We start from the raw sequence: 20,186 nt of genomic DNA, 5'->3' as shown, positions 1-20,186 counted from the left end.
GAACTAGAACTGAACTAGAACTGAACTAGAACTGAACTAGAACTGAACTAGAACTGAACTAGAACTGAACTAGAACTGAACTAGAACTGAACTAGAACTGAACTGTAATCATTAATACTTTCCAACAAAAATCGATGTTTTTGGTCATTATAATTTCGTCAAAACACGTTTAAACGTTTAGTCTCGAAATAATCACGTTTAAATTGAAAAACGTGATTATTTCGAGATCACTCATACTTTCCTTCAAAAATTGCTTTTTATGTCGAAAGCATTAAATCGACTATAACTTCTTTAAAATTTAAGGAACGCTAATTCAATTTTACTATTATTTAAACAAGACTGATAAGGATTTAATTAACTACAAAAATTATTTACCTTTGTTATGGAAATTCTTTGGAAAATACACAGGAAATATTTATACTAAACTCCAGTTTTGTTGCAATAATACCGATTCAAGTTTAAGGAATTCTTTGTGCTTGTTTTTAAGCAAATAAAGTTTAAAATTTTATTCTGAAATAGAAAAAGTAGGAGTTTTTTTTATTAAAAACAGGGTTACAATTTTTATATGGAAGCAACTATTCTAAAGTAGTAGGATCGTGATATCTAGCTTACCCATTGTAAAATAAATACCAATAATTATTAGGATCTTGCGTTTTTTCGTTTTATTTCTTATTTACACCTTTTAATGTAGTAAAGGATAAAAATGATTTTTAATAAATTCACTACGACCACGATCATCTGAAGTTTTTGAAGTATCCAATGTGGAAGAGCAGCTATAAGGTTTTAGTTTGTTAAATTCATCTGAAAAAAATGAAATTTATAAAATTAAAGATTTGTATTAACTAAAATATACTCACCCAATGAGGAATCACGCCATTCTATAGCCATGTTATGCAATAAGACTAAAGCCACAATAACATGACGATTTGTAGAAGATGAACCATATAATTCATTGTCCAATATAGCAAAACGTTGACGCCAGAGATTAAGACAAAATCTAGCCGGTTCGTAAGTCAAACGTTGGGCATTATTAAAAGCCTGTTCAGCCAATGATATGGCACATGTTACTGGTGTATAGAGATAAGATGTACACTTCATCGAATCATCTCCCAATAAAAGACGACCACGAAATTCATTTTGTTCGAAACGCTCCTTAATACGTGTCTGAGCAAAAATATCTGCCGCTGTTAACTTATTATATCCCATTGCTGGCATTTGAAAACGACAATCTAGATCACGTATCTTTAAATCTGCATCGGTTACAATTTGTATGTGTAGAATATCATCGGATTTAGTGGATGTTTCATTGTCAACGTTAGAACGTTTACATTTTACTTTTGTATGAGTTACAGCACCAATAACTTGAGGCATATGGGCCAAGTCGTAAAATGATTTGGTAACTTTTTCCTTTTCTAACAGCAGGCAAGGCATGCGTATATAGCGAGATGCTTTAAAGGATAAAGCTTCTGCTACTCGTTTACTGATCTTTAATAGAGTTCGAAATGAAACACCATGTACGCGAGCAGTAATTTCGGAATGCTGGAAATATAAAAAAGTTTCTTACAAGATATCGTTTCAATTTTTGAAATCAAGCAAATTTTTACACTTCCTACCTCAGTCCCACCCCAATAACGTATGGCTGCCATAATTTGATTTTCTATTGGTACTTGATTTTTCCTTTCCTTTCGCTCACCATTCTGCTGCTCTACTTCCAAATCGTCCTTTAACATTTCCAACAAGCGTCTCATATTCTCCTTACTAAATCTATAGCTGCGGCGAAAATGGGATTCTGTTAAATCCATTAGAGGATTAAAACGTCTTCCCCGCTTTTTCATTTTCTTAGATACACACAATCTATTAAATTGTCTACTAGTTTCAATACGTTTAATAATGCTCTCCATGTTAAGGAATTCTTGAAATATATTCAGTTCGTGTAGATCATATTGAAAGTTTTCATATAATTGTAATTCCATGATATATTAGTTATGTTCGAGAATTATAATAATGTCAATAAATAGCGAATAAATGGAATTTTATTTAATTTTTCATTGAACGTTTAGTTTTTTTTCGTATATTTTGTGAAGTTGGATCGTTTTGTTTGTTTATATATAAAAAATCATTCACAATAATAAACCGGAAAAAGAAGAATTGAGATAAGTAGCAAAATATGAAGAGTAGGTTTAAAAGGTAGTATTTAAAGATAGTATCTGCCGGTCCACACTAGGAAATAGGGTTCTATAAATCGACTTTCGAATAATCGAACAATCGACTTTTTGTCGAAAAAAGTCGAAAAGTCGAAGTTGAATATTTTGTTACAAAAAAGTCGATAACTCGACTATCGTCTATGAAAAAAGTCGAAAAGTCGACTTTGAAAATAAAAGTCGAAAAAAGTCGAAAAGTCGGAAAGAGTCGAAAAAAGTCGAAAAGTCGGTAAAAATCGGAAAAAGTCGAAAAAAGTCGGAAAAAGTTGAAAAATCGGAAAAAGTCGAAAAAAGTCTTCTTCTTTTTGCATTTAGTTAAAAGTCGATTTTTCAACTTTTTTCATTTAATTAAAAGTCGATTTTTCGACTTTTAATACTGTATAAATAGTCGACTTTCCGACTTTTTGAGTTTTTTCGACTTCTTTCTATTTTCGACTTTTTCCGACTATTTTCGACTTCTTTCGACTTTTTCCGACTTTTTTCGTTTTTTTCCGACTTTATTCGACTTTTTCAGACTTTTCGATGTTTTCCGGCTTTTTCGATTTTTTTCGACTTTTCGACTTTTTTCGACTCTTTCCGACTTTTTCGACTTTACGACTTTTATTTACAAAGTCGACTTTTCGACTTTTTTCATATACGACAGTCGAGCTATCAACTTTTTTGGAACAAAATAGTCGACTTCGACTTTTCGACTTTTTTCGACAAAAAGTCGATTGTTCGATTATTCGAATGTCGATTTATAGAACCCTAGTTTCTCGTACTCACGAAACTTGTTTTGTTTTATTATTCTTCTCATTCTTACAACAACAAATCAATGCAATTCATACGTAGTTTCTAAAATGAAAGTATCTATGTGTGGACATTTAGGAAACTTCAATTAAGAAAAAGTTTCTATACGAAAATTTCCTAGTGTGGACCGGCACTATATATTGTTTAATTATACAAATTAATTTTTCAACATTTTTTCATAATTTTACAGTAATTTTTCTTATAATTATTCAAAATAAAACAAATTTTACAGTTTTTTGTTTATTTTCAATTATTATTTACTTTTTTACTACTTAAAAGAACAACTGTGTGTATCGTAATTTTGTTTTTAGCATATTATTGCCATTTTTTCTTTTCACTTCTTATTTGCCGAAGAAGAAGCATACGTTGAAGTTGTTGAGAAATCAAATCAACATAATCGTGTATTAAAAATTGACAATTTTAAATATTTATTAATAAAATATTTAATTTAAAACAATTGCCGCCATATGGAATAAATATTTGTTTAAGGTATTAAAAATATTCTCAATTATGTTAATTTAAAAGTGCTAATGTTTTGTTTGATTATGCTGTTGTTAATCATTAAGCAAGCAGCGTGCTTTTTTGTTGTGGTCTAGTAGTAGTGTGTTGTGTTGTTGTAAAGATTTTACTGGTGAAAAAATTTTTTTTATAAAAAAGTATTGCATTTCAGGTTTAATAATTCTGATTGCATCAAACATTTTGTAAACGCAAATTGGATACAACATGTCAGACGATCAAAATCGTGGTCGTCGCCGTCCTTCGCGTGAGTATCATTCATCGGAGGCTAGCAGTTCTTCACGTCGTCCTCGCGAACCTTCATACACAGAAGAACCGGTAAGTGTTTATTCTTTTTACATATGCATATATTTTCTCTTACAGAAAAAATAGGAAATTTGATAGTCCCGTTATTTTAGACAAGTATTTTCAACAATACTGTCAATTGATAGTTTTGGGGGGAAAAACGCCAAAATTTAGTGCTAACTCTGCAGAGTTTCAGAATTAGTTTCAGTTCAGATATATAGAACTTAATTAGAGTATTAGTTCATTGTAATGAATAAATAATCATTCAATTGTCGCGGAATTCAATTTTCAAAATAAACATTCTAATATTATTTTCTCTAATAACTGTTGTAGAGTATTATGGTCGACTACGCCCGACAGTCGTCACTTTAGTGTCCCCTTTGTAAGCGAGAGCGGAGGCAATCATCTCTTTACTGTCTCTTTGTAGGGTGTAGAGTGACGATTGACTTCCTCGTAGGACAACCCCATGTTAAAATGGTGGGTCACCTGGGTAGTCAGGTGGCTAGGGGCCACCACATGTGGTAGGTTAAGTGATCATTTCGGGACTGTCCCGTCGAACTGCTGGGTTCTTACTTTTTGTTTATGTTTAAAAAAACACTTATATTTACGATATAAAATATGCTGAATAAACACTTTGCAACAGCAAATCCCTATGAAACAATATGCAACTGTACTTTTGTTTAATGTTTAAGACAGGCATGAAAAATTTCAATTTCTAAAAATAGAAAAAGCATGATTTTCTTCTGGTATTCATAATATAAAAAAAACTAACACAATGTTTATAATATTAAATTATCCAGCTTTGGTTCGACCACTAAAAATGTAAACAAAATAATTTAAGTAACGGCAGTTTTTAAATCAACTGAAACATAAATACTTGATAAAAGTTGTGGTTTTTAAATATATCAATATATTCTTAATCTCGTGACTTTTGGAGTTTTATTTATATGCAAACCATATTAACCCACTATCCCTCACGAAGAGAAGTCATCTTGTCGCGATGTGAAGGCTTAAGTTCAATGAATCTCATGGACCATGTTGACGGTCTTATACAAACCATACTATCTTACTACTCTTCACAAAGGGTAGTCATTTTGTCGCAATGTTAAGGCTTAAGTGCAATGAATCTCATGGATCATGCTGACGGGATATATGAATATCGATAACATAAGTGCAAAAATATTCCAATACTTGACTGCCATTGTTGATTAAACAGTTTTCAAATTCAATACCTACCAAAAGCAAAACTTTAAAGTTTATAGTTCAAAACATAAATAATCTTAACCTAAAAGATTTGCTGTCAGCTGTTGCCCATAAACAAAGCAATATATCAATGTTTTCTTAATCTTGTGGCTTCTGGACTTTTCATTATATGCAAACCATATTAATATACTACCCTCGTTACGAAGACAATTATACCTCCGCTCCGGAACGACCCGATTCTCAATCGGCCAAATATTGTTAACTTAACAACAGCTATATCATCCGGTCGTTTTTTCCTCAAGGAAGAACATCCAGTCGCAGCTGACCTCTTACAACAACAACCCACTAACCTTCACGAAGGGTAGATATCTTGTCGCGATGTGAAAGCTTAATTGCAGTGAATGTAATGGGCCATGCGAACGGAGGTCAATTTTTGCTTAAGGTGGCAGCCTCCTATGAGTCTATAAAACTATAAAAGGGTTGTTACCTCAAAACATCACCTACAGGAGGAAACAAAGTTGATCCCCAGAAAAAATATTCAGGACAATTATTTCCCAGGTGTTTGTTCCCTTTTGCGAGCTTAAAGTTTAAACAGTTTAAAGCTCCACTGCGGCATATCAGAATGGACCTTCGTTTATATGTAGTTATATGCATGACCCATTGGATTGATCTCTATAATCTACAATAATCTAATTGGTGGGTTCTAAAAAAATGTGCAGGCCTTAAAATTGGCCTACTTCAACTGGATGTGTCCATAAATCCATTGAAAAGAGTGAAGTAGGGTTGGCTGAGTTGAATAATGTGGTGGGTGTCATGAGAGCCCTGATCACATGCAGGACATTCGTTGGCGATGGCACCATCTATGTTCAGTTGTAATTTGTAGGTAGCCCGTTACCGTCCTTAGGGCAGCATTTTGCCAGCTTTTAATGTTTCTCCACTGGGTATCACTGAGCGAAGGTGACTACACTGGAGCAGCATAATTAATCACTGACCGATCAATCGTTTTATATGTAGCCAACAGCGCTAGACCTTTGAGGACCTTATTTTTTCTTCGCAAATTGTGCGTGATTGCAGTGGCGTGAACTGAGGAAGTGAAGAGGCTATCAAATGTGAAACCCAATATTGTTGGGTGGTGCACTGTCAGAATTTGGGCTCCATCGACCACGATGCCAAGGTTTAGGTTTACTTCGACCAGGTGGTAAAAAGTGTTATTGACGACTTCTATATGCAGTTAACTCTTCAATCGACACCCACTGAATCTGGTGTATGTTGTTTATATTGAAAATACGTTTAGTGCCATAAATATATATCTTTAATAGAACAAATAAATTTAACCTTTAATGACAAATTTTGTTTGCCTTTTTTTATATAACCGCAATTAAACTTTCTCCTACATTTTTGTTTTATTAGAGACCAAAAATTTACAAAAGAGAAAGAGATTCCACAGAAGATCGCTCTAGATTAAGTTCCGTTAAACGTGAACCGCGTGATTCACCCGAAGATCATTCACGATCATCGTCACAGAAACGTGAATATGATGAGAGACGAGATCGACGGGATGAAAGACCAACAACCTCACAAGCAGCCTTTAGAGAAGCTGTTCCACCCTTAGCTAGTAGAGCAGGCGGTGAATATCGTGGAGGTCTCGATGAACGTGGAGGTGCCGATGAACGTGGAGGTGTCGATCAACGTGGAGGTGGCGATCAACGTAGAGATCGCAATAATCGCTATGAAGTTTCATTAGTTCATACAAAACCATCAGATGTTGTTAGCAAAGTTGGTGTTCAGGGCACAAGAGTTGTACTGCAAACAAATTATTTCCGTTTGAAAACTACACCCACCTGGAGATTATATCAATATCATGTTAGTTTTTCACCCACCATCGAATTGAAACGTTTAAAGAGTGGCATTCTATCAGAGCATCGTTCCAAATTGGGTGGCTATCTATATGATGGCACAAAACTATTCACCACCATTAAACTACGTGAAGAACAAACTATTTTACACACAAAATCCCGGCAGGGAGAAAATTATGTTATAACAATCAAATATGTAGGTCTCATTTCCATGACAGAATGGCAATCGTTGCAAATTTTAAATTTAATTCTAAGACGTTCTATGGAGGGGTTAAAACTGCAATTAGTGGGACGTAATTTTTATGATCCCATAGCCAAGGTAAGGCGTAATAAAATTAAAAAGAAAATAAAACAATTTTTAATTTATTTTTCATAATTTTAGATTGACATACGTGAGCATCATATGCAGCTCTGGCCGGGCTATCAAACTTCTATACGTCAGCATGAAAAGGATATTTTATTATGTGCCGAAATTGCCCACAAAGTAATGCGCACTGAAACTGTTTATGACATTTTCAAGCGTTGTTTCGATCGCAGTTCAGGTGACTTTCGGGAAGACTTTAAACGTCATGTTATTGGTTTAACGGTTTTAACCGATTACAACAATAAAACATATCGCATTAATGATATTGATTTCCAAAAGACACCCAAAGAAACATTTAGTATGAAAGGTGAATGTGTCTCATTTCTCGATTATTATTACAAAAGATATAATTTACGCATTAAAGATCCGGGACAACCTTTACTGCTGTCTAAATCAAAAGAACGTTCAGTGCGTGGTGGCGAGAAAGAGGTGGTTATTTTAATTCCAGAATTGTGTCGTGCCACAGGTTTAGATGATAGTATGCGCAATAATTTCCGGTAAGTTGGAAACTTTTAAAGTCTCCTTTTCAAATAATAATAATAAACAATTTATATTCCAGTCTCATGCGTGCTTTAGCCGATCATACGCGCATGAATCCAGATCGTCGTATTGATCGTTTGAAAATATTCAATAGACGTTTGCAACAAACCGAGGATAGTGTTAAAATTTTAAATGAATGGAATATGCAATTGGATGATCGTTTAGTTGAGGTTGAGGGTCGTATATTGGATCAACAAAAAATCGTTTTTCGTGATCATAGAAAGTAATGGAAAAAGAAAAAACAATAATTTTATTATTTTGAAATGTAATGATGTTTATTTTTTTCTATGTTTTTCTAGGGAACCTTCTGGTGAACAAGCTGACTGGACTAGACATTGCCGCATAGGCATGTTTACTACACCTTCACGCGGTTTAAATCGTTGGTGTGTTATTGCTACCTCACGCAATGCTCGCGAATTGCGCAATTTTGTGGAATCTTTACTGCGTGCCGCGAATGGCATGCAAATGCAAATGGAAAGACCAAGAGAGTAAGTAATTTCTTATGTTTCAAAGGATATTTTCATTTCACAAAAAGTTTTTTTTTCATTAAAAAGCTAAAAACAAAAGAAAATTTTGAAACGTTATTTATTCTTCGAAAAAGCTTTTTTATACAAAATAACTTTGGTTAATTTAAAGCTTTAAAGCTTTCATTTACAAATATTAATTTTTTACCAAAAAGCTCTTTTACCAAATAAACATTTTCAACCAAGATGTTCAAAAATAAACTTGCTCCTAAAAGCTTTTTTCACCAAAATTTCATATTGCCTTGAAAAAGCACATTTTCGTAAGAAAGCATTCTTTTTTAACAAAAAGCTATTTTTACAAAAAAGCTATTTTAAACAAATAGCTATTTTTACAAAAAAGCTCTTTTTCACTAAAATGCTCTCTTTCACTAAAAAGCAATTTTTCACTAAAAAGCTATTTTTTACTAAAAAGCTATTTTTCACTAAAAAGCTATTTTTCACTAAAAAGCTGTTTTTCACTAAAAAGCTATTTTTCACTAAAAAGCTCTTATTTACTAAAAAGCTCTTTTTCATTAATAATATCATTTTCAATAAAAAGCTATTTTTCACTAATAAACTCTTTTTCACTACAAAAGCTATTTTTCACTAAAAAGCTCTTTTTCATTAATAATATCATTTTCAATAAAAAGCTATTTTTCACTAAAAAGCTCTTTTTCTCTACAAAAGCTATTTTTCACTAAAAAGCTCTTTTTCACTAAAAAGCTATTTTTACTAAAAAGCTCTTTTTCACTACAAAAGCTATTTTTCACTAAAAAGCTCTTTTTCACTAAAAAGCTCTTTTTCACTCAAAATCTCTTTTTCACCAAAAAGCTCTTTTTCCCTAAAAATATCCTTTTCACTAAAAAACTATTTTTCACTGAAAAGCTCTTTTTCACTAAAAATATATTTTTAACTAAAAAGATCATTTTCACTAAAAAGCTCTTTTTCACTAAAAAAAAAGCTTTTTTTAAAATCTTTTTTATCAAAAATCTCTTTGCCAAAAAGTTATTTTTCATAAAAAGCTAATCGAGCTTTTTTATTTTGAACAAAATTATATTTTTCAATTCCAGAGTTATTATATACGATGATCGCACCCACAGTTACATACAAGCCATGGAAGATTGTTGCCGTCAAGATCCACAATTAATTATGTGCCTGGTGCCAAACAATATGGCTGAAAGGTAAAACAGAACCTATTACTTGTATAAACGGAAAACTAACTTTAAATCTTTCTCTAGATATGCCTCCATTAAAAAGAAAAGTTGCCTCGAACGCAGCGTACCCACTCAGGTTATAACACAAAAATCCGCCAGTAATCCTAAAGGTCTTATGAGCATTGCCACCAAAGTCGCCATACAAATCAATTGTAAATTAGGCTACACACCCTGGATGATTGATATACCGCTAAAAGGTTTAATGACTATCGGTTATGATGTGGCAAAAAGTTCAAGAGATCGTTCTAAAGCATTTGGTGCCTTAGTAGCCACCATGGATTTAAAATCAAATGCCACATTCTATAGTACAGTAGCCGAGTGTAGTTCACATGATGTTTTAGCCAATAGCTTGTGGCCCATGATGACAAAAGCATTGCGTCAATACAAAAAAGAACATGATGCCTTACCCAATCGTATACTTTTCTATCGTGATGGTGTCAGTGAGGGTTCTTTGAAACAATTGTACGAACATGAAGTTAAAGATATTGTGGAGAAATTAGAACAAGAGTACAAGAGAGCTAAAGCTGAAAAACCGCCCATGTTTGCCTATGTTGTAGTAACGAAATCAATAAATACCCGCCTATTTGCACGTGGTCACAATCCTCCACCCGGTACTGTGGTGGATGATGTAGTTACTCTACCCGAGCGTTATGATTTCTATTTAGTTTCACAATCAGTACGTCAGGGTACTGTCTCGCCCACTAGTTATAATGTAGTCTATAGTACCATACGTTTGAAACCAGATCAAATGCAATTGTTAACCTATAAAATGACACATTTGTATTATAATTGGTCGGGTACTACGCGAGTACCGGCTGTGTGTCAATATGCCAAAAAATTGGCCACTTTAGTGGGTTCCAGTCTCTTCCAACCACCACAGAATGCTTTAGAAAAGAAACTTTATTATTTGTAAGAAATTCGTTTCTTTCTTTCTTTTTTTTGTCGTTTAGTTTTAGTTTTTATTAAAAATAAGTTAAGTTTCTTATATTTTAGTTTATTTTAGTGTTTAAAACAAACCGTTTTTTTCTGTCTGCGTTTAATTTAAAAGAAATTATTATAATGCTTTAAATACAAAAAGCATTGCTAACTTTTTTGTATACATATTAAGTTTTTCAACAAAATTTGTAGAAAGAAAAGAAACACTTTAATAAGCATTTGTTTGTTTTTTTTTTTATACAAGTAACTTAGTTTGAAAATTTCTCGAAATTACATTAATTTCATAAAATTTTTAAATACACATATTAATAATTTCACTAGTTAGTTATTTAGATTTAATATTTGTGTTATTTCCTAACAACAATAATAATACTAATATTTTGAATTTAAATTTTTATATCTTAAAAAAGCTAACTTTTCAATTTCAATATTTTTACTTTATTAAAAAAAAGAACTGTTTTTTGTCTTAATGAATTTATGAAATAAAAACAATATATATTTTTGTGTAAATATCAATTTTTATCGGAAAAAAGGATACATTTCATCAAGAAGAGCTTTTTTTGCAAAAGATCTTTTTACACCACAATCTATCAGCAAAAAACTACTTTTCATTAAAAAGCTTTCTCCAAAAATCTTACTTTCGTCCACATTTCTTTAAAAGAGTATACTTTTTCTTAACAAAAAGCTCTTTACGCCATTATCTGTCACTAAAAAGATGCTTGTCATTAAAAAAGCTTTCTTTCTCCAAGAATCATAATTTTGTTCACGTTTTCATAAAAAGTATACTTTTCTAATCTAAAAGCTCTTTTTTTACATAAATTTTAAATAATCTATTAAAAGTATAATTTTCTTATCAAAAAGCTCTTTTTTAGACAACTTTTATATGAACAATCTTGTACTGGCTATAATTTCTAAGCTTTTCATCATAAAGCTTTCATTTTTCAAAAGCTCTTTACATCGTTATTTAACACCAACAAGATACTTGTCTTTAAAAACCTTTCTTTCTTCAAGAATCTTACTTTTGTCCACGTTTCCATAAGAAGTATACTTTTCTAATCTAAAAGCTCTTTTTAGACAATTTTTATACAAATAATCTTTTAAAAGTATAATTTTCTTATCAAAAAGCTCTTTTTTAGACAACTTTTATATGAACAATTTTGTACAGGCTATAATTTCTAAGCTTTTCATCAAAAAGCTTTCATTTTTCAAAAGTTCTATACGTCTTTATTTATCACCAACAAGATACTTGTCTTTAAAAAGCTTTCTTCAAGAATCTTACTTTTGTCCACGTTTCCATAAGAAGATTACTTTTCTAATCTTAAAGCTCCTTTTTAGACAATTTTTGTGTAAACAATCCATTAAAAATATAATTTTCTTATCAAAAAGCTCTTTTTTAGACAACTTTTATATGAACAATCTTGTACTAGCTATAGTGTTTCTAAGCTTTTCATCAAAAAAATTATTTTTTTTAAAAAGCTCTTTACACCATTATCTATCACCAAAAAGTAACTTGTCATGTTGATGTAACAGCTTAAACTATACAATTTTAATCCGGGGGTTCTGTATTTAGGTCCTAGCCAAGAAATTGGGCTACTTCAATGGGGTTAGTCCATAAATCCATTGGGCTAAGTGAAGTAGGGTGGGCTGGACAGTTGAATATGTGGTGGGTATTATGGGGACCCTGTCCACAAGATGGGCATATATTTGGGACGGCATTTTGGCAGCTTTGAATATTTCTCCACTGGGTATCACTCAGCGATGGAGACCACACTGGAGCAGCATAATTGACCACTGACCGGCCAATTGTTTTATAGGTAGCCATTCCTCAGGTGCTTCCGGCTAGCGCTTTGAGGACCTTGTTTCTACTTCGCAATTTGTGCGTAATTGCAGTAGCATGAGCTGAGGAAGTAAACAGGCTGTCAAAGGTGACCCCCAAAATCTTTGGGTGGTTCACAGTCGGAATTTGGTTTCCATCGACTACGACGCCTAGGTTCAAGTTTACCTCCTTCGTCCAGGTGGTGAAAAGTGTAGCTGAAGATTTCGCTGGTGATAGTTTCAGGTTACGTCATCTAAGAGCAGTATCACTGTCTTATTAAAAAGCCCTTTAATGGACAACTTTTATATGAACAATCTTGTAATGGCTATAGTTTCTCAGCTTTTTATCAAAAAGCTTTCTTTTATCCAAAGCTCTTTGCGCCATTATCTATCACCAGAACTTGTAATTAAAAAGCTTTCTTTCTTTAAGAAAGCTTAAAAAGTATACTTTTCTAATCAAAAAGCTCTTTTAGACAATTTTTAATAGAATCAATCCATTAAAAGCTTATTTTTTTCAAAAGCTTTACGCCATTAGCTATCACCAAAAAGAAACTTGTAATTTAAAAGCTTTCTTTCTTCAAGAACCACACTTATGTCCACGTTGCCATAAAAAGTATACTTTTCTAATCTAAAAGCTCTTTTTTAGACGATTTTTATATAAACAATCTTGTGAAGACTATAATTCCTGAGCTTTTTCATCAAAAAGTTTATTATTCCTAAAAAAAAACTTATTTAAAAATCAGTTTTTCATCAAAAAGCTTTCTTTCAAAAAAAGCTTTCGTTTTCGCTCTATTAGCAGACATAGTTTAAATTGAACAAAATGAATGAAACATTTTGAATCCGCAGTAGTCTTAAATATGCGCATATTTAAGCTTTCAATGAAGAAACTTAACAATTGTTTTGTAAACTATTTAAGGCTTAAAAAGTATTTAACAAATTTAATCACACCAGTTATATTTTGTTTTTGTGTAATGCTTTATTTTATCGGAATTAGATTCACAATGAAAATTAACACACAAAATTGTTTTTGAAAAAATTCAATGCTCCAACGAGAAATAACGAAAAGCCACTTTCATTTAGCATTTAAATTTGTTGTTGTAGTTGTTTTGTTTTAAATCTAAACATAGAATTCTTTATTATTGGAAAAAAATATAACTAGAACACAACTTCTGTTTTATCTTCTCCAAAAAACACGCTGACTTAACAGAAGATGTTAAATTGAACTGTGTTCGATTACAATGATTTCACAATTTAAACATCATAACCAACAATGTGACGTTTGCCAATGCATTCACCAATGTAGAACCAGAAAACAACTTCCATGGTTACCAAGGTGTTGAGCCAAGCTTCGCGTACAGAAACATTCTTGTAGGCACCAGTACGAGCACCGGTTACCAAACGGCTAATACCCTGACGGATGGCGGGAATGTCGGCGGGAGTTGGTGGGGTCAACTCAACCTTGGCGTATTTCAAGAAGGTATCCAATTGGGGTCTAGCCTGGACCAAAAGTCCTGAAATTAAGAAAATTCATTAATTTAGGAAACTAATTTTTCTTACAGAAAAATGGCGAACAAAAATTACATAATAAAAATGTAAGGTTAGTTTTAAGTTTGCAAAGTGTTTTTTTTTTACATAGAATATTTAACTTACTGTTGATTAAACCAGAAGATTTAGTAGCGATGCTGGCCATTTTGTGTTTTTTGTTGGCAAATTTTCTACAAGATAAAAAATAATTTTTAAAATTATAAAAGACCAAAAAATTTCTGCAACTTTTCTGATTACCTGTCGTCGAAATACACAATAAAAAACAATTCACAATAGTAGTACAGTGTTGTTAATTTGTGTAGAAATGAAGTAAACTAAAAAATCGTCAAATCTGGCAACAGTGTGTACGAGAACATTTACTCAAGTTTTTCTCTGGTAGCACTTCTAACACTTCTGTTTGAAGTATGGTTCTATAAATCGACTTTCGAATAATCGAACAGTCGACTTTTTGTCGAAGTCGACTATTTTGTTCCAAAAAAGTCGATAACTCGACTATCGTCTATGAAAAAGTCGAAAAGTCGACTTTGTAAATAAAAGTCGGAAAGTCGAAAAAAGTCGGAAAGAGTCGATATAAGTCGAAAAGTCGAAAAAAGTCAAAAAGTCCGAAAGTCGAAAAAAGTCGGAAAAAGTAGAAAATAGTCGAAAATAGTCGAAAATAGTCGGAAAAAGTAGAAAATAGTCGGAAAAAGTCGAAAATGGTCGAAAAAAGTCGAAAAGTCGGAAAAAGTCGAACACAAAAATTTCACGAATTATTCTTTTTGACAATAAATTGCCTAAAAAAACGGAATCATGGTAATCAAGCGTGTCTCAGAGTTTCATTCCGATCGAAAGTGGAATCTTTCCTAATTTTCTTCTTCAAAAAAGACAAATGACAACTCTTTTAGAATGAAATCACTTCACATTTCATTGCGAAATTGACAATAGTTTTAAGATATTATTTCTAAAAGTTTTTACCGTTTTTTCCTATAATTCCACTTTCGATCGGAATGGAATTCTGTGACAGACCTGAATTTTCGAGATAAATGCTTTATTATGAAAAATATTTTATATTTTATATTTTATTATGAAAAATATATTATGGTTGGACACGCTGACTATTATAAATTTAAAAATAAAAATGTTTCTAAAGACAAACTGTTGAAAATTTGAAAAATATTTCATTAACATTGCCGGCATGCAGACGTTTTTACACTGTTGCCGGAATAAAATGATGTCAGTGAACGACGCCGTTAGTTTTTGTAGGCAGGCGCAAGACTCTGAATATAAATGCGCGAATAAAAATTTAAAAAAACGAATTACAATAAGTATTTTAAAAAATGGTTGACTATCCCGATATTATTAATTTCTCACGAGATGAATTGCTCGAAGAGTATTGTAAACTATTCGATCGATTTCAGGATTTACGTGAATCAAATGAAGCAGACACACAAAAAATTCACGAATTAAAGCGTTCCCTAGATACAGCCACCGCTGCCCAAGCGTACCTAACGCAAGAACTCGAGCAATATACCAATTCTGATAGCAATGAAATTGAACATGATTTACATAAAACTCAAGCTGAATTATTGGATATGAAGAAGAAATATGGCAAACTGGAAGGATCTTTTACCACACTACAGCAGGACTATAATGCATTGCTGGAGGAGAATACTAAAATTGCACATGATTTGGAAGAGTCTCTTAAGCGTAAGGAACATGTACCCAAGGAAATTGATACACAAATAACCGATGATTATGTGATGCGTATACAAGCTTTGGAAAATGAAAATATGGATTTGTTGCAAAAGATAGAGGATTTCGAGGAACGTTCTGTGCGTTATACTCTAACCATAGCAGAGTGTGAGGTAATGGATAGTTTTGTTTTTGGGTTTTTTAGTATTATATAAAAAAATTTTCCGGTTTTTTCTCTAGAAAAATATGGAGATATTGCGTGATCAAATTATGTGTCTGGAAGAAAATCTTCAATCGAAACGTGTAGATTTAGAGGAAAAAATACAAATCCTGGAAAGTACACAAGAACAACTGGCTGAGGCAAATGCTCAAATTGCTATGATGTCTGCTGCTCCAGATAATGATGGTAAGTGGTTAAAAGTTTCTTCAGAAGATAAAACTTTTGAATTGTTTTAAATATTTACGGATTCTGATTTGATCTGTTTTAATAATTTTATGTTTTAAGAACGCAAAGGAAATTCATTATTTGCTGAAGTAGACGATCAACGCCAAGCCATGAAGCAACTGCTAACAGCTCAAAAGAAAAGTTATGTGCAAATGAAGAAAATCTACAATGAAAGTGAACATGAAATACGACGTCTTAAACGTGAGAATATATCCATGCATACAGAACTCGAAGCTTGTAGTTCCATATTTTGTAATGCAGATAAGATATATCAAGGTATATAAAATAGTACTAAAAAATCAAACGTATGCTATAAATGGAACTTCTTTTTTTTCATTTAGAAAAACTTAATGAACGTGTCCGTCATTTGCTGAATCAAAATGAAGACCTTGAACGTCAACTGAAATGGACTCAAGATCGCCTTAAGGATATGGCCAACGATAAAGGCGTATTATTTCTTGATTCTATGCTTAGTTTCTGCAAGTATGAGCTAACAAAACGCGTTGCAACTTGTGTAGAGTATATAGGAAACTTTGTCAAAAAGTCGAGCTTTATTACCCTACCATTCGTGCGCTTTTTGCTTTAAACTTTTAATATCCTATAACAAGCATGTCCTAAGCAACCTAAAACCATAAACAAACAAAAAATAGTCAGAATTACATTTTAAAATGTATTTCCTTTAATTTTAAGTACTAAGTTCCTTTTTTATATAACGATCTAACTTTTTCTTAAAAAAACCAAAAAAAAAACTCTTTTAAAGTTTTACTTACATTCATAATATATGTATTAAAAACAAATTTATGTAGTTTAGTTGTAAATATTTATAAAATTATGTACTACAAAAGCTGTTTTACTGTCACGATAACAAATTGCTATCTTTGTGTGTAGAAAAGAAACGGAGGATCTCAAGAGTCAGTTGCATAGTGTACGCATACAAAAGGCCAGTTTGGAGGAACAGCTACGCAATGCCCAACAAGATATGGCCAGGTAATTTAACATTTTTTGTTTTATTATCCCATTTTTATTTGTTTTCTTTTCCTCAGATGGCGCTTTGAATCTCTTAAGTCACGCTGTATTCTTATAGATCGTGAACATCTTTTAACGGAAAATAACATAAAGTTTAAACCCGTACATGCCATAGAATACAGTATCAGTGAAAAAGAACAAGCCGAGGCTAAGCCACGTATAGTTAGCAATCGTAGAAGTAGTACTTTTGATAACATTGTCGAACGTAGATCAATGACACCCTCAAAACTGCCAATAACACAAGAAATGTCTAGTCCTCTACCCACCCCAATAACAACTACTCCCACGATTAAAACCGAAAATAAGTTAAATAATAACAATAATATTGAAGTAGTTACTCCTTTAGCAAAAGAACATAAAATGAAAACATTAGAACAGGAGTTACTTGATAAAGACATAAATGAAATTAACATCAAAGAGGAAAAACCAACAATTGTTAAGAATCTCGAGGATAATCTCAATAATAATGAAGATAAAGAAAACAACAACAATAACATAAATAAATTAGATGATAGCCCCTCATTGGATAATTTTTCTAAACTAACAGCAAAACCTCCTTCGCCTATGCGTCCCTCACAGAGATCTTTGGAGAAGGCCTGCATAAAATCAACTGCTCCACCAGCACGTTCCATACTAAGTAAACAAAATGATTTGCTTTTTAAGGATTCTGGCAAAAATGTTAAATTTTCCTCAAATGCCGATACTGTACACAATCTAAGTCCTGGCACTCCATCACCTACAAAAGCTACAGCCCATACATCAAATCTAAAAATTGAGGCTAAATCTACCACTACTACTACTACAACTGCTACAAATAAAGTAAACAGCAAAACTACTGTCAAACAATCTCGTACTAAGTCTAACATTGTTGTACGTCGTGTTGTCGTAAGTTCTAAACATGATTGATTTATAAATGTTCTAATATGTATTTGAGAAAATTTTCTATTTTATTTTATGTCTCGCAATTCTATAATGACTTTTTATTTTATATTTTAAACTATACTTTTTTTAATGAAACTAATAAACTTAATAACTGCAATAAGATTATAAATACTTTAGAGTTTAAACACTCGACAAATTTATATTTGTTACAACATCAAAACCAAGTTTCTTCGCCAGCTTTTAGTAACTCGCTACAACACTATGTCGATCAACGAATATAAAATATAAATAAATTAAAAATAGTTTAACAATTTAAAAAAATAATAAAAAATAGTCTACATAGGCTATAGATTAAACTATAGACTAGACTATTCATTAAACTATAAACTAGAGTATAGTCAGACTATAGAATACACTATAGACTAGACTGTAGACTAGACTATAGACTAGACTATAGACTAGACTATAGACTAGACTATAGACTAGACTATAGACTAGAGTATAGATTAGACTATAGACTAGACTATAGACTAGATTATAGATTATACTATAGACTAGACTATAGACTAGACTATAGACTAGACTATAGAGTAGACTACAGACTAGACTATAGACTAGACTATAGACTAGACTATAGACTAGACTATAGACTAGACTATAGACTAGACTATAGACTAGACTATAGACTAGACTATAGACTAGACTATAGACTAGACTATAGACTAGACTATAGACTAGACTATAGACTAGACTATAGACTAGACTATAGACTAGACAATGGACTAGACCATAGACTAGACTATAGACTAGACTACACTATAGACTAGACAATGGACTAGACCATAGACTAGACTATAGACTAAACTATAGACTAGACTATAGACTAGAGTATAGATTAGACTATAGACTAGATTATAGATTATACTATAGACTAGACTATAGACTAGACTATAGAGTAGACTACAGACTAGACTATAGACTAGACTATAGAAAAGACTATAGAGTAGACTATAGACTAGACTATAGACTAGACTATAGACTAGACTATAGACTAGACTATAGACTAGACTATAGACTAGACTATAGACTAGACTATAGACTAGACTATAGACTAGACTATAGACTAGACTATAGACTAGACTATAGACTAGACTATAGACTAGACTATAGACTAGACTATAGACTAGACTATAGACTAGACTATAGACTAGACTATAGACTAGACAATGGACTAGACCATAGACTAGACTATAGACTAGACTACACTATAGACTAGACAATGGACTAGACCATAGACTAGACTATAGACTAGACTATAGACTTGACGGTAGACTAGACGATAGACTAGCCTATAGACTAGATTATAGACTAAACTATAGAGTAGTCTATAAAGTAGACTATAGACTAGACAATGGACTAGACCATAGACTATAGACTAGACTACACTATAGACTAGACAATGGACTAGACCATAGACTAGACTATAGACTAGACTACACTATAGACTAGGCAATGGACTAGACCATAGACTAGACTATAGACTAGACTATAGACTAGACTATAGACTAGACTAGACTATAGACTATAGACTATAGACTATAGACTATAGACTATAGACTAGACTAGACTATAGACTAGACTAGACTATGGACTAGACTAGACTATAGACTAGACTAGACTATAGACTAGACTAGACTATAGACTAGACTATAGACTAGACTATAGACTAGACTATAGACTAGACTATAGACTAGACTATAGACTAGACTATAGACTAGACTATAGAGTAGACTATAGACTTGACGGTAGACTAGACGATAGACTAGGCTATAGACTAGATTATAGACTAAACTATAGAGTAGTCTATAGACTAGACTATAGACTAGACAATGGACTAGACCATAGACTAGACTATAGACTAGACCATAGACTAGACTATAGACTAGACCATAGACTAGACTATAGACTAGACTATAGACTAGACTATAGACTGGACTATAGACTAGACTATAGACTAGACTATAGACTAGACTATAGACTAGACTATAGACTAGACTATAGACTAGACTATAGACTAGACTATAGACTAGACTATAGACTAGACTATAGACTAGACTATAGACTAGACTATAGACTAGACTATAGACTAGACTATAGACTAGACTATAGACTAGACTATAGACTAGACTATAGACTAGACTATAGACTAGACTATAGACTAGACTATAGACTAGACTATAGACTACACTGTAGACTAGACTATAGACTAGACTAGACTATAGACTAGACTATAGACTACACTGTAGACTAGACTATAGACTAGACTAGACTATAGACTAGACTACACTGTAGACTAGACTTTAGACTATACTGTAGACCAGACTATAGACTAGAC

The 20,186-nt window shown here is 32.3% G+C and overlaps 4 protein-coding genes across 4 annotated transcripts; 2 read left to right on the top strand and 2 right to left on the bottom strand.

The window, feature by feature from the left end:
• Positions 1–612: 612 nt before the first annotated feature.
• Positions 613–2,109, bottom strand: LOC111679160 (protein ALP1-like). The gene is made up of 3 exons (XM_023440672.2): positions 1,614–2,109; positions 858–1,539; positions 613–801 (listed from the first exon to the last, which is right to left on the bottom strand). Exons 1-3 carry the CDS (start codon positions 1,971–1,973, stop codon positions 683–685), a joined length of 1,161 nt encoding a protein of 386 aa, XP_023296440.2. The 5' UTR covers positions 1,974–2,109; the 3' UTR covers positions 613–682.
• A 1,218-nt stretch (positions 2,110–3,327) lies between these two features.
• On the top strand, positions 3,328–10,494 carry LOC111679155 (protein piwi). The gene is made up of 8 exons (XM_023440665.2): positions 3,328–3,479; positions 3,661–3,824; positions 6,405–7,169; positions 7,233–7,711; positions 7,774–7,977; positions 8,054–8,242; positions 9,328–9,438; positions 9,496–10,494. Exons 2-8 carry the CDS (start codon positions 3,714–3,716, stop codon positions 10,382–10,384), a joined length of 2,748 nt encoding a protein of 915 aa, XP_023296433.2. The 5' UTR covers positions 3,328–3,479; positions 3,661–3,713; the 3' UTR covers positions 10,385–10,494.
• A 2,684-nt stretch (positions 10,495–13,178) lies between these two features.
• Positions 13,179–14,049, bottom strand: LOC111679147 (ATP synthase subunit g, mitochondrial). The gene is made up of 3 exons (XM_023440658.2): positions 14,005–14,049; positions 13,873–13,937; positions 13,179–13,733 (listed from the first exon to the last, which is right to left on the bottom strand). The coding sequence occupies exons 2-3, from the start codon at positions 13,910–13,912 to the stop codon at positions 13,474–13,476; spliced, it is 300 nt and encodes a 99-aa protein (XP_023296426.2). The 5' UTR covers positions 13,913–13,937; positions 14,005–14,049; the 3' UTR covers positions 13,179–13,473.
• Positions 14,050–14,999: 950 nt separating this feature from the next.
• LOC111679148 (protein Spindly) lies at positions 15,000–17,960 on the top strand. The gene is made up of 6 exons (XM_023440659.2): positions 15,000–15,611; positions 15,679–15,844; positions 15,944–16,159; positions 16,225–16,366; positions 16,772–16,870; positions 16,927–17,960. Exons 1-6 carry the CDS (start codon positions 15,084–15,086, stop codon positions 17,813–17,815), a joined length of 2,040 nt encoding a protein of 679 aa, XP_023296427.2. The 5' UTR covers positions 15,000–15,083; the 3' UTR covers positions 17,816–17,960.
• Positions 17,961–20,186: the final 2,226 nt, after the last annotated feature.

Source organism: Lucilia cuprina, chromosome 2 (genome assembly GCF_022045245.1).
Source record: "Lucilia cuprina isolate Lc7/37 chromosome 2, ASM2204524v1, whole genome shotgun sequence".
NCBI classification, from domain to species: Eukaryota; Metazoa; Arthropoda; class Insecta; order Diptera; family Calliphoridae; genus Lucilia; species Lucilia cuprina.
The sequence above is the reverse complement of the archived record's forward strand: the minus strand, read 5'-3'. Positions and strand labels throughout refer to the sequence as shown.